The sequence below is a fragment of the Triturus cristatus genome, chromosome 2_2 (genome assembly GCF_964204655.1).
Source record: "Triturus cristatus chromosome 2_2, aTriCri1.1, whole genome shotgun sequence".
Taxonomy (NCBI): Eukaryota; Metazoa; Chordata; class Amphibia; order Caudata; family Salamandridae; genus Triturus; species Triturus cristatus.
In genome coordinates, this window is record NC_140582.1 from 1,141,791,954 (window position 1) to 1,141,806,960 (window position 15,007).

At 42.5% G+C, this 15,007-nt stretch overlaps 1 protein-coding gene across 1 annotated transcript in view; it reads right to left on the bottom strand.

Annotated features, from left to right (window-relative positions):
- The window catches only part of UBOX5 (U-box domain containing 5), a 175,467-nt gene that overhangs the window by 154,020 nt on the left and 6,440 nt on the right, over positions 1–15,007 (bottom strand). Inside the window, exon 2 of the mRNA XM_085642681.1 lies at positions 9,544–9,641. Coding sequence (XP_085498807.1) covers positions 9,544–9,597 — 54 coding nt within the window. The 5' untranslated portion in view covers positions 9,598–9,641. The remainder of the gene's footprint in view (positions 1–9,543; positions 9,642–15,007) is intronic.

Sequence of the window (15,007 nt, forward strand, 5' to 3'; positions counted from 1 at the left end):
ACCCAAATGACTCGATTTCTGCCTTTTTGGCGGAGGTACAAGCTTACTCTCTTATTTCTGGGTACAAACTAAATGAAGATAAGTGTGAAATTTTACCCTTAAATAAGTTCACGTTTAAATCGGATTTTAGTGCTTCCAACTTTACTTGGCGTCCTAACCAAATTAAATACTTGGGTCTACATATCACTTCCTCAATTTCTGATACAGTAGCTTTATGTATGAATAAATGCATACAAAAAATTTCAGATCCAACTACTAAATGGCACCCTCTCTACTTATCATGGTGGGGCCGCCTAGACACTATAAAAATGATGTTGTCGCCTATAATATTATTTACCATCTCTAATATCCCGGTATCTATCCCCATTAAATTCTTTAAGAAAATTAATTCAACCCTATCTTCCTTCTTATGGAACAAAAAGAAACCCCGAATGTCACTACTTAGATTGACACGACCTAAAACAGAAGGGGGGGGGGGGGGGGAATTTTCCTGACTTCCAGGCATATCACAAAGCATTTCTTTTACGTCAAGCTTCACTTTGGCTACTTAGCCCCACAGACGACTGTCCTTTATGGACTACAATGGAGCGTCTTTTCTTACCCCCCTTCTCTTTTTCTCAATATCTTTCTTTCTCACACAAGCCAGAGATTGTATCCACTCCCATAATTAAGCTGACCTCTAAACTCTTGGAAACTACACATGCTTCCACACTTATTACTGTTCATTCCTTTCTTAATTCAACAATTTGGCATAATAAACCCCCGACTATCCATAATAAGCCATTCTATTGGAAAAGCTGGCAACCAAAAGGTTTAATTTGGATTCATCAGTTATTCACTAACTCTGATTTTCTATCCTTTCCTTCACTCAGTCAGTTATTTAGTTTACCGCCCACATTCATTCATAAATATAATTGACTTAAGAAAGTAGTGAGGGATAATTACACCCAGATATCTGCCACTCCTACTGTTTCTACTACATTCAGACCCCCCTCACATCTTTACACCTTGCTGACGGCCATACCTAAAGCCTCCACGGTTTACAGTTACTTACGGAATATAGGTAGCCCTAGACAGAAGTCTAAAACGGAGGAGGCTTGGGAAAGGGGTTTAGTACTATCCTGGCCAGTATCTCTAAGGAACAATATATGGGCTAAAATACGTAAATCCTCTAGAGCAGCTAACATAGTACAATCGTTATTCTTTATTTATAATAGATTATTATTCACACCGAGTGTCTTAGGCAAAAGATTTACGAATGCACCAGATACTTGTTGGACATGTTCTTCCCCAAATGCAGATTTATTACATATGTTATTCCTTTGCCCAACTGTAGATACCTTTTGGAGGCAGGTATGGTCCCAAATTAATTAAATTTTTGGAACTGACATTTCTTTTTCCATTATCCATGTTTTCTTAGGTAGTCTTTCATATTGCTGGGAGACAGTTACATTTAATGTCAAAATTATTGATTTATTGCTTGCGGTTGTTTTTCAGCAAATTACGGTTAATTGGAAAGATTTCAAAAAAATTCTTACAAAGCTTGGTGGTACGCTGTCTGCCATAATCGCAGATTAGATACCTCTTTTGTTTATCCCTTACATTTGGCACCGAAACGTCTTGAAATGTGGTCCCCTGTTACATTGTACTTAGATGAATGTGCCAGACGTCATTTCCATTTGAAACCATCTCAGCAAGAAGTTCTTAAACCCCTTGATCCCCTTATACGTTCCTAGTTTATCTGGTATTAACTGCCTGTTTTTTTTTTTTGTCTACGATGCTCTATTTATTTTGTTTTCCATGCTTGTAATTATTAATCCAATTCATTTGTCTTTTCCTATTGTAATATATTACAATGTATTGACTCAACCTTAACATTGTGACTTATGTATTGACACCTTTATCTTTTACCAATAAAGTTATCTTTTAAACTTAAAAAATTGTTTTGATATCTGATTTAAGTGCACTGTCTGCTAGGAGGTGCCAGCACTGTTGTATTAAATATATATGTGATGGTTAATTTCTTTTTAAATTTACATTTTATATTACAATTATTCGTGTGCCATATTTAGACAGTGGCATATTGCTTTTTTTTTTTTACATATGCTCATTTTTTTTTTTAAATAACTATTGTACCAGCGTGTCTAGGCCAGACCTGCTGGTTTACCGATACTTGCTTATTTATGAAATGTGTGAAGGAAGTGGTAGATATGTGCTCAGTTATGGCCTTAGGTTTCTGTTGAATGGAGTCCTGGCAGATATGTATTTGGTAATGAGAGTTCAAGTTTTCTGCATGGCTGAAGGAAGTGGCACAAATGCACTCGCTGATGGAAAGGGACACGAATGCACAGCCTCATGTTAACCTGCAGTTATTGAACTGAGAGGACATGGGTGTCAGCTAGCGTGCTTTGCTTGTAGTAAAAGGGGAAGTCACGTGATGTGTTTATGTTACGGTAGTCTATAGCACAACTTCTTCCCTGCACCCGTTTCTGAGACTATCACTCAGTGCCTTAACTCCGAATTTTACATGATGTAATTGCATTGGCAAAACTACAACATCTGATTTTTACCCTCACTGGCACGAGGTTGCAACTGCCAAACCATTTTTAAAACAAGCACTGGCAATGGAAAAAAAGATCTGGTGTTAGCTGACAGCTTTTTGGCTTTGTCAATGCTTGTTTTGATATGGTTTTGGGAAAGTATTTTAGATGAGGGAGCTGCCGGGCCGTAGCGAATATAAAAAAAATTGATAAAAACAAAATTATTTTTGGTCTAAAAAACATACATTGCCATGGTAGTCCCTGACACTGAAGTGTGCAAACGTTCTCCTTGTGAACGAGTAGTGCAGTTAGCCAATGCCTGAAATGAGCTGACCTATTGCCCCAGTGTATACGCTGTAATTGGTAGAAGAAAATATAAGTTGGACAACAACGCGCTAATGGATGAAGCGAGCTGACTTGAAGCCCTTTAAGTAAGTATATTACATATATGGTTTTACTAAACTCAGAAGGCCATGGCTAACGCCCGTCATAAAACGTGTTGACGCCAAAGCATTCCTAGATTTTAAAGAAATTATGAATGCTTAAGTGTGTTTTTAAAACGTAACCAACATGTATCTCCTCGCAAAGCTCTGAAAACCAAAGCACGTCATTTCATGCAACAGAGTGTTGTCAAAAGTATAATGCAATATAAAGTGGGATTCTGTCTCGAGATCCCAGAACGCATGCATTCCTTGACTGTGCAAAAAAAATGTCACCCACAAGCTCATCCATTTGAATGACGCATCCGTTTGTATTCTGGGTTTGTCAGTTGAATAAGCACCAAAAGCATGTACGGATAAAGCGGATAAAAATCCCTTCTCTGCGGACTTATGACTCAGTGAAGGAATGCATCCCCTGCTGAGATACGAGTGACGATCACAGTTTCAGACCCAACACGCCCGCACAACATTTCATCCTCCACAAAGATCGATGTGCCATCTCACAAAGGGGCTCGAATCCTAGCCGGCGCACTCAACCCTTCATCATCCGCTACCGAGATAGGTGTGTCATGCACCTGTCAAGGGTTCGTATTCCAGCATTAACCGACGCAGAGATCTGACGGTCATGGGTTCAGAGCCCAGCAGCTCGACCAGCTTTTCACCAGTCGCGTTAAATCAATACGAACCGTTGGACACCTGCACCTGTTAAAGAGCTTCGAAAATTGGGCGGGTAGCCGCTATTAACCAAATAGTTGTTCTGACTACTATACAGAAGCAGAGTTCTGTTCTTAGCCTGGGGTAGCAGCCCAGGGTAAATATCCACGTGTTCCCACGCAGGTGTGGGGATGTTTTTAAAGACAGCCCGCCTCACTCACTCCTTCAGAGTACCTCTCTAACTCAGGCAAGCCCAAGGGTCTCTACTTGAGTCTCTTGAAGCGATTTTTATGGGGACACATAGATAGATAGATAGATAGATTGGATAGATGCTCGTGTATTGTTTTAAACAATAAACGCTGCATTTGCAGTAAAAGGCAATAATGTTTCAATGTGCGGTTTCTGTGCTTTTTCCTGCGTCTCCTCGGGGCATGGGGTGACATTCAACGGCTGTGGTAAGGGAGAGGAAGTCGAATGTGCAGACAATGACCAATAGAACTTGGACATAGCCCCCACATGACCCTGTCCTTCAAACTCCAGAGATGCCAATGAGCAAGCGACATGCTATCAACCCCTGGTCGTCGATGCGCTTTTTAAGTAAAAATTCTACATCCCATATCTCTCCCTGCACCTGCAGTCACTTATTGAGTTGCTGAGTCACAGGTTCCAGCGGGCACGCGCAATTGAATCAGTAATATATCACAACAAACGTTGAGAATAAAGTTATCAGTGCTAAAAATGTCAACATTACGAAGTTGTGACGACGAAAGAGGAATATTCCAACGTCACATTGGGAGAAGCTCGGCTGCTTGATAGATACTGCGCACATGGACTCGAAGTTTGCGCAGCTCTTTCCAAAACAAAGCGCAACCACAGGTGTGTGCAAATAAGATACTTCTAACTTCACAAAGCTCTAATGCTACGTTCCTCTCCTCGCTAGTTTGTACTCCTGTTTTTTGTTTTCTTCCCCGTAGTAGCTCTGGTGGGCAGTCCAGTGAGGGTGGGATCAACTCTGCACACTCACCGTCGAGCTCACCGTTTGTCGGAGAGGGCTGGGAGGCGGGGGCCACGGGGGTGCGAGAGAAAAGGAGACATAAGTGGGGGAATTTCATGGGAAGTGGCCTGCAGATGTGGCTGGCACGGGCACCACTCTGTCCCACAATGAGAACCGCTAGGGGTGGGGGAGGGGCCGCGCAGCACTGTGTGAGGGGTGTGGCCACGGTGCACGCCCTCCTCCAGGACTCGGGCTCTCCGCACCAAGCACTCTTGCACCGAGTTAGAGTGCTGTGAAGGGTCCGATTATAAAAGTATTGGCAGATTAAACACAAACACGAAAAAGACAGGCGGCTCAGCACAGATCCCTGTAGATGAGGGAAGGCTGCCCTGGCCTCGCGTGAAGACTGCTTTGTAAAGCGCAGGAAAATAGTAAATACCACAAGAACCACGTGTTTCTGTGGCTTCTGTTATCAGTAGAAGGGCCCTGCAGGGGTCCTCTGAGAGGCACCACTGCTCTCCACCACAGCACTTCTTCTGAAAGACCAGCCCCAACATCTGCACAGGTAGACACGTCCATGCGTTGGATGCTCATCTGTTGTTAGCCAACAAACTTGTTTATTATGGCCCAACCGAACCGTGTCATTATCACTCGCACAATGGCATTGCATCCCTCCCTCTCTACGCACACACACACCATCTACCTCACCCACTCTCTTACACATTATTTTGCTCGTTATCCATACAAGTTTCGAAAATGATATGACCAAATTAAAAAATACACTTAAAATGATACTTTCTATGATTTTGGTGCTTTACGTTAAAGAATCGTAACCTGCATCCATTGATACATGATTGAAAAGCTAGAAATCAATGACCTTTTGTTTTTCGAATGCCCGTGACGAAGTAAGTTAAGTCGTTCCCACTACGACGACGGTCAGACTGTTTTCTTTCACATTCGTTTTGAAGTTCTCGTGTAATTGTAAATCTGAAAGAACGTACTTCATCATGTGCAGTGCTGGCTTCATACATATTTATGTAAATGTGTTCATTGGAATAACTATTTGTTGCCCTAATATATTTTAGGTTCAAATAAGGTGCAGGTGGCAAACCGGATTTACGTGTATTGTCCCAAGGGACATGGACAGGACACCGTGCACGTGCCCGCGCTCCCTTCCCGTGTCGTGGGCGGGTAACTTCATGTGCTGCGAAGCCGGTTGGCCTCCGTGTGTCTTTGTGCTCAGATAGTCTGTGTTCCTCGTGGCCTTTGAGAGCACGCCGCCTTATGGTGTCTGGATTTCGCTTTTTTTGCAAGGGACCCGATGTACACCTCAATTCAGACACATTGTAAACTTTTTGACCTAAGGAACAGATCCCTTGTCACGCCCGTAATCCAAGTTGTCTTTGTGGGCGGAGGAGCGCATATCAAATCTGGTGAAACTCTACACGGACGATATTGATCTATTGAGCCGTTCGTGTGTTCTTTGTTAAAAAAACGGAAAAACTAACTTCAACTCAGTTTTTAAACTATAACACCATTGCTCAATATTTGAAGCATTTGCGTGCACAAGCCTGCGTTTTGCCTGAAACTACTCCTGGTAGGATTTTATAAACTAAAATACACCATTTTTATCTTGGATTTCAAAAGCGTAATCTACCCTTAAGTATATTGCATACGAATATTTAAACGCATTAAAGACAAGCATTGGCCGCGCGGCCCGCGAAAGTGAAAGTGATCGCGGGCGCAATCAAGCAGGGCAAGACACATGGCGGCTGCGCGCGTGCACGCTCACGCAAGCTTTAGGCCACAGGCAGCACTTGGAAAACCCGCATACAAAATGTCTCAGCCAGACCAGCGCATGCGCTGGATCAGGCGAGACCTAAAAAAGGAGAAAAATGTGTTCTGATAAGGCAGGCCACATGGTAAAACAAGGGGAAGTAGGAAAGAATTCAAGCTTTGGATAGGTATCAAGAAAAGAGAGCTCAAACCTTCAAGCAATGATATAACAATGTCCTAGTATATTCCCTATTGCTGCTGGGAGTCCATAAAAAAGAAAGCATCTTAGATTTTCTCTGCAATAAAGCTCCCCTTTTCAGCAAAGACCTGCTAGTATGAAGCTGACAAATGTTGTTGACGTATCATGTAACTACTTTACTAAAGGAAGTGGATAGGGCACCACGACTGAAGCTTCTCTGTCCCCCCCCGGTGGATAGGGCCCCAAGACTGAAGCTTCCCTGTCTACCCCCCATAACCCCACCCCCAGTGGATAGGGCCCCAAGAATGAAGCTTCTCTGTCTACCCCCGCCCAAGACAGAAACTTATCTGCACCTCCGGTGGACAGGGCAACAAGACAGAAGCTACTCTCCCAAGCAGTGGACAGGGCACCAACACTGAAGCAAATCTCCCCCCCCCATGGACAGAGCCCCAAGACTGAAACTTCTCTGTCCCCCGGGTGGACAAGGCGCAACACTGAAGCTACTCTCTCTCACCCCCTCCCCCCGGTGGATAGGGCCCCAAAACTGAAGCTAGCCTGTGCCCCCGGTGAACAGGGCCCCAAGACTGAAGCTCCCCCGCCCACGGTTGGACAGGGGCCCAACACAGAAGCTACTCAACCCCCGCTCGCCCCCTCGGACAGGGCCTCAAGACTGAAGCTCCCCCGCCCCGGTTGGACAGGGGCCCAACACAGAAGCTACTCAACCCCCGCTCGCCCCCTCGGACAGGGCCTCAAGACTGAAGCTACACTCCCCCCTCTTCCCCGGTGAATAGGGACCCAAGGATGAAGCTGTCCTGTCCCCTCGGGGGACAGGGCCCTAAGACTGGAGCTACTCTGTCCCACCGATGGACAGGGCCTCAAGACTGAAGCTACTCTCCCCCATGGAGGACAGGGCCCCAAGACCAACTACTCTGTGCCCTCGGGGGACAGGGCCACAAGACTGAAGCTTCTCACCCCCCAGTGGACAGGGCCCCAAGACTAAAGCTTTTCTGTTCCCTAGAGGACAGGGCCCCAAGACATGTACTTTGATCTATGTATTAATTACTTTCCTCCCCAAAAATAAGCATATTCAATGCACTACCCTATTTATCATGCTATACCTCTATCAATATCTTGAATCTACATATACTACTTCTTTTATGCACCTATAAACTTTCCATGTACTTTTAGATCTATATATTTATTACTTTCTTCTAATTCAGCATATCCAATGCGCTACCCTATTTCTCACCCTATACTTCTCTCAATATACCTTCTACCTCAACTCGGACTCACCTCAAACCTCTTTCTTCTACTCTTTCGAATGCATTACCCTATTTCTCACCCTATATTTCTCTCAATATATCTTCTACCTCCACTCTCTCATTCATCCCAAACTCCATACCACTACTACGATCACCAAAATAGCCTTTTCTAGACTCTCCCTTACTCTTCCCCCCTCCTTGCACCATCTGACACCTTTTTATTTTTTTACAATACTGATCCCCCGAAACAGGCCTTTCTAAACTCTTCCCTCTGACTCTTCCCCGCCACATCCCAAGCCTCCCACTACTGCTAAGAGGTCCACAAAAAAAAAAATTCTTCACTCTTCTATCCATATGATAGGATAGGATATAGTTTTATAGAGTGCTCAATTGCCGAAGTGTCTTGGCGCTAGAAGGTGAGATTACAACAGCTTTTAGTACTGGAAACAACCACGTTTTTAGCGTCTTCCTAAAGAGAAGCCTATTCGACAATCTCATGGAGATGGGCAGCTGGTTCCACAGTTTAGCTGCGGAATGTGATAGGCACCTCCCTCGCCATCTGGCTTTACGAATTTTGGAGATGCAGATAGAAACCTTAGATCCACTGAAGCAGGTTTCATCTGGTGGGGGGGTGTACCAGGAAAAGAGTTTCTGCAGATCTGCTGCCCCTCCGCCATATAGTGTCTTATGGACCAGGAATAAGGCTTTAAACTCCGTCCTTTGCTGAATCGGAAGCCAATGTAATGACCTGATGGCAGCGGAAGTGGGCTGACCCCTCGGAAATTTAGCAGTAGCCGGGCAGCGGCATTTTGTATTGACTGCAGTTTTGTTCTCTGCAATACTACTTTCATATAGAGCGCATTACAATAAGGTAACCGCGAGAGGAGGAGGGCCACAACTACAGAGTTCCTCAGTTCTTGGGGGATGAAAGGAATTATCTTTCTAAGAAGCTTCAGTACAAAAAAGCAAGACAAGGTTACGCTGTTGACCTTCCACTATGCTTTAATAAAAAATTTAAAAAACAGACTAACATGTCCACTTGTTAAATTTCAAATTTAACTATACTAATTCACCACTAATCCTTTCTGGGTTCCGGAGTAGCGTGCTTTTTCGCCGAAAAAGTGCTTTGACGCCCCTTCAGGGGTAACAAGCGCTAGATATATATGCAAACATCTGTCCCTCTTCTATCCCTCTGCTACCCTTCTCAATCCAAATAACCGACTTAACATATCATCCACCACTCAAATTACTTTCATATTTCACTATACTAATTCACCACTAATCCTTTGTGGGTTCCAGAGTAGCGTGCTACTCACCAAGAAAGTGCTTCAACACCGTTAGGAGTAACAAGCGCCATAAAAATGCAAACCTTTTTTCGCTCTTCTATCCCTCCGCTATCCTTCTAAATCCAAATAACTGACTAACATATCCACCACTCATATTACTTTCATATTTAACTATACTAATTCAACACTAATCCTTCTTGGGTTTCGGAGTAGCGTGTTTCTTGCCGAAAAAAGCGCTTTGACGCCTTGTCAGGGGTAGTAAGTGCTATATAAATGCAATCACAATACAATACTTATTTGGTAAATTAGTTGGGACAGCTGTTTAAATTTGAATAAAATGTTGTATTTGTGAATCCTGAAGTATCAATTTAGTATCACTAAAGTATTGTTACCTTGTTGCAATGAATTTTGGGCCTAAACTGTGCCAGGCAGAGGTTTATGACCATTTTCACAGGTGATCACAAGGTCCCTCAGTGTATCAGTCATAGCCCTGAAACAAGAAGAAAGGATACGAGTTTTATAAAGACAAAATTAAAAAGCACTTTATTTTAATTTCTTAATCCACTTTCAATTTAAAAAAAAATTGAAACAGTATTATCAAATATCACATTTTTAGATAATTTCTCTCGTCCAACAGATGCTAGTCAAAGAATCCTGCAGAATAATTCCACATAGGGGAAGAAAACAAAACAGAGAAAGAGGCATGTAATTCTATCGCCGTGTGTACAGTCGCAGCAGGGAGTCTGGACTGGCCCAATCAACTGGCTAAATTGGCCTTTGTGCCCCCCTTTTGGAAATTCCCTTAGTGTAAAAACGGTGATTTTCAAAAGAAAATCTCTTGGGACTCAGGTAACTTCCATCAGCCCTCATCGGGCCTTAAATAAATTCCCTACAGAGCAGAAAGAAGATGGAGGAAACATTCCAGCTCTGAGATCACATGAGCATGGGTGTAGCTCGACTGAGCTTGAGACATTCAAAAGCATCTATCACAGCTTAAACCCATCTTGAGACAGCTCATAAAATCAGCTGGCCCTCAGAAAGATAGCCACCAATATTCATTGCATGACTCTCAGCTGACAGTCACCTTATAAAATAAAATGATAGGATAACGATAGGTTTTGGAAATTACATTTCAAATACTGATCCTTTACACCAATGTATTGCTTACTTGCACCCCAAGGCACAGGTTCTCTCTTATATAAGTCAGTCTGTATGTGGGTGTTGGTACACTCAATCATCACACACTGAAGGCCCTGAGGATTTGCCAAATCCTTGCTTCCACGCTGTGTGCCACATTTACCTTTTTCTCTTTTCACGACAGACAAACTTTTACAGAACAGTCACTCCTATTTATTTGCACTTCCCTATAGCCATACCTGGCGGAGAGATGAGCAAATACAGGGGGATTTTGAAGTCGGTTACGTTTATTGAAGATGGATCTATTCTTTGCGGTTTGTCAGACACATTAAATGCAGACGGGTAAATAGTGAATTATTGTCCTGAATGGCCAGTGTGTGTCAATGAACCAAAAATGCAGCCAAACAGAATATCATAGCAGAACCCCCATGGTATTTTCAAATGATGCACATTCAAAGGAATCTACCAGTTGGAGACAGAGCATCCTCCTCTTATTAACTGACCGGGACACCTTAGGTAAAATGGTTTAGGTTTTGTAAGAAAGGGTCCCAAAAGAGACATGCAATAGGCCTTACTTGCTTAGAGCGGGTCTCTGCCAAAGTGGATCCTAGTATTCTAATGGGCCCTGTGCAGAGTAGCAAGTACTGGCTAGAATCAAGGAACTAGTCCAAAAAATAAATAAAAATATCAGTGAAGGTGGCCTTGTTCGGCAAGTCTAGTAAATTCAACTGCATTACAATACATACACATGTACCAAGTAAAAATGTTGTACACGTTTGCAGACAATTTGTAATGTGCACTGTTTATTTGATGCCCATGAACAAGTGATATGCGAGTGTGCAGAGTTTGTACTGTTTATATTTGTGCCCCTCAGATGTGGGTTATTTATGGACATTCATTTTTATGCTGTGTGATGCTGGTAGCAACATGCACACACGCAACTAGTTTTGCAATTTAATCTGCGTACAAGTGCTAGCAGGTACGTGTCTAAGTGGGTGAACTATGCCTGCTATTCCGTCTCTCACTTTCCTCTTGTCCTTCTCAAGCACCATTGCATCTTTAAGTCATCTATTATGTTATCACTGTCTGTGTGGTCATCCACACCCATTGCTTTAAGGTTTTTCTGGTCTTTTTCCTACGAATCTTGATATCTTACCTGTATGACTGAGGTACATCTCAGGGGCTGGGAAGTCTGTGATAGATATCAATCCTTGAAGATTCTACTTCTCTTATGCTCATCTGCATCTGTCTTTCCTTTGAGGTACATCTGTAACTTCGGTGCATTTGTGCCTTAGTCAGGTCTCTTTCTAGTCCACCTTTGAGAAGCCTTGCATTCTCGCTTAAACTTGTACTATTCTGAAGTTGTTTCTTCTGTTTCTGTGCCACTGGCTCCTACAATTATGTTTCTCTAGGGCTTTATGCTATGTTCCTATTCGCTCACTCTCGTTACGTCATTCCTTTTCTTGGATCTACACGTATTGTCATTAGCAGGGGGTTGAAAGAGAACTAGGACGAGGGACTCTTGATCTCCATACGTGAACTCCAAATGAAGAGCCAAAAAGTTAGAGGATGTCTTTTAGTCAAGAAAAATTTAATACCTCAACAGTTTCCCTGTATCCAAAGACTTTTTACTTTAAAATAAAGTGCAATCCATGTTAGTTTCAAACAGCCAGGAAGGGCATTTTTTGTGTGAGAGAAATGATTACTACAGTAATTGTCAAGATGAATTGGATGCGGCCTTTACTGCAGGGAGATGACCTCTGTCTGGGATGGAGTTCATGCTATAAACAGTAGCTGTCACTTCTGCCATGAAACGATCTGAATATATACTCCACTACAACCAAATGTGTCCTAGAAAGCATTATCACTAACGTTTGTCTTACTGTTAGAATGTGATGTGAGGATGACTCACTCTCATCGGGGACAACTTTTGTTTAAATTAATTTATCCTGGACAACTTTATGGCTACGGGAGCTCCCCCTGAAGAACATGCTGACCCAACTAAACTCCCCTGAGATCTTACAAAATTCTTTGGTGCAATTAATCTTGCAAAGATCTTTCTTTAAACTGAAAGAAAGACCATTACAAAATGGCCATTGTAATGGCACGTGGATAAAAGACATCTTGGAATGTGTTTTCTTTTAGTTTAGGAAAAATTATTACAAGATGGCCGCTGAACAGGCACATACATGGGTGGCCATCTTGGAATGGTTTACTAACCATTTCAAGATGGCCATCAGCTGATACAGCTGCAGGGAGCGCAAAGGGCATCAGGGGGCTGCTCGGTGCAATCACTTTCTAGGAGAACCGTATTTTTACATAAGCAGAGTGGGTGGGAAAGGATCAGAGAGAGATTTAAACAAAAAGTCCCTTGCGTACTGCAATGTAAAGACTGATGTCAGCAGCGGAAGGATACATTTATTCATTCAAACCATGGTGAAACCAAAACGCGCCTGGGGCTGGACAAACAAGAATATGGAGGAAAGCCATCAAATCAGGAGCAAAGAAGTGAGATAGACAAGAAAGCCATAGATTTGTAATCCAGAGCTGGACAAAAGCCCACTCTATGTCCATTCAGTGGGAATAGTCTGTTTGCCAACAGACAGTTGTAAGTGAGACCTGAATAGCAAAAGGTCTTCAGTCAGTTCCAGTGAGCAGGCTCAGCAGTCTTCATAACCCTTGGCAGATTACTTCAAGACAACCACACTCCGGTTGAAACAGTCGTATATAGCTCATTGTCTTGATAGTCAGAAAACAACTCCTTTCCACACATGCGATATTTTAAAATATTCAGAATTACATTCAAAATTAATCCAAGTGAAAAACAATTACATAGACGGTAAACTAAAAATAGGTCATTGCTCTCTCTCTTTGGGACAATGTTGGAATCCCAAGTTTAAAGCAAGAATCCTATCCTGAGCTACGAATGCCAGACCCAGGCAACTCTGAACTCTCTGATAAATGTGAATCTCCAAGAAGGAATAGGCGTAGCAGGGGATGGACAGAAAACTAGAGATGGAAAAGAATGGTGCTGGGGCTGAACTAGAAAAACCATTTAACCCCTTCCATGCGGCGCGAATTCCGCCGCGGTGCTGACCGTTTCTTGCGCGGGCGGGCTCATGACGGAACGGTTCCGTCATGAGCACAGCTCAACCGACGCTCATGACGGAACCGTTCCGTCATGAGCATGGAAGGGGTTAAGGGGAAGAGACTAACTTCTTGTTGATGAATAGGAGCTACCAAAAGAACAGAAGCTTTGCATCAGCCTTTTAAGAACCATTTGGTGGAAATATGTGAACTAGTAACTTTGCCCTGTATATAAAGAAGAAACAACACTTTAAAATAACTGCTGCACATGATCTAGCATTGGCATGCCCCTCCGGCTATCTTTTAATGATTTGCATTGCATTTTGAAAACAAAAATCTCACAATGGCCATCCTGCATAAGCAAGCATGCCCCCCGAACCATATCAGAGAGCTATTTTTCCCTTTTGACTGTGTATATGCTCACATGAAGCAGCCATCTTGGTTTTGGTTTTTTTTACTATTCAGTTTTTACTATTTCAAGTTGGCAGACATTTTGGAACTGCAAATTACTAAAAATCAATTGCCTGTTCTGAATTCTCGCTGCAAGGAGACACTTGAGGATTCCAAAGGTAGTTACCCTGTGATGTCTTTAAGCCAGCAAGATTGCTCTCCAAGTCACGAGTTCAAATCCAGACATGGCCAACTCATTATTTATTCGTTTGCATGTAGATACACTGAGTACTATTAAACTGGATACAAGTAACACTAGCAATCCTTAAAAGCAGTGAGATACAGCGATAAAGAACACAAATTAGCACTGTTTTTTGGCAATTGTGTGCCCTTTTCTCTTCAGGTGAATGTGTCCTAATTGTAATGTAGGTGCAACAGCTTTCATTTAATGCTTGTCAAACAAAAGGATGTGCTACTTCTGATACCTCCACCCCTTCGTATAATATCTGGAAACAGTTTGCAAGACATTGTGAGACAATCACCCCATGAGGTGTTTTGCTGGTATTAAAAGGATCATAATACTCAAAAGACTTCCTACTGATGTTGATGGTTAGTTTGTGGAGAGTTCTATTTCTGTTAATGAAGTTCCTTAGTTTATCTTTTCATTTTCTAACACAACACCACACAAGCAAGGTTCCTCCATGGAGTTAAGAGCAGAGATTAGGTTGAGTTTAGCCTCGTGCAAAAAGCCCTAACTCCCTTTGGATTGTTCTTCTTACAATTCAGTGTGTGTGTTTTTTGCTACCGATGATTGCTGTGTATTATTTGCATTTATTAGTCTGGTATTTCAACAGTTATTGTAGCTATATCCATTAGGTTTTACCTTGGTTTCAGAGGAAATTAATTTAATTGAACTTTCATTTTGAAATGCCTATGACTCACTACCTAGAACACATTAATTTTGTGTATGCAAATAAACAATGCTAAGAAAATGAAAAACAAAAACAAGTCCTAGCAGTAACTACATGGTACACATTGTTCACCACACCTTAACAGTAAACCAAGAAAGCAATTAAAAAGTAAGCATTACTCATGCTTAACAATGAAGGCCAAGCCTACCAAAGCATTGTTCAGTGAAACAGCATGCGGATGGATACACAACACCAAATAACACCTGCCTAGCTAAGTGTTTTGAGAAGTTTGGGAACCTCATGCAAACCGTATGCTATCCGGAATATGTTC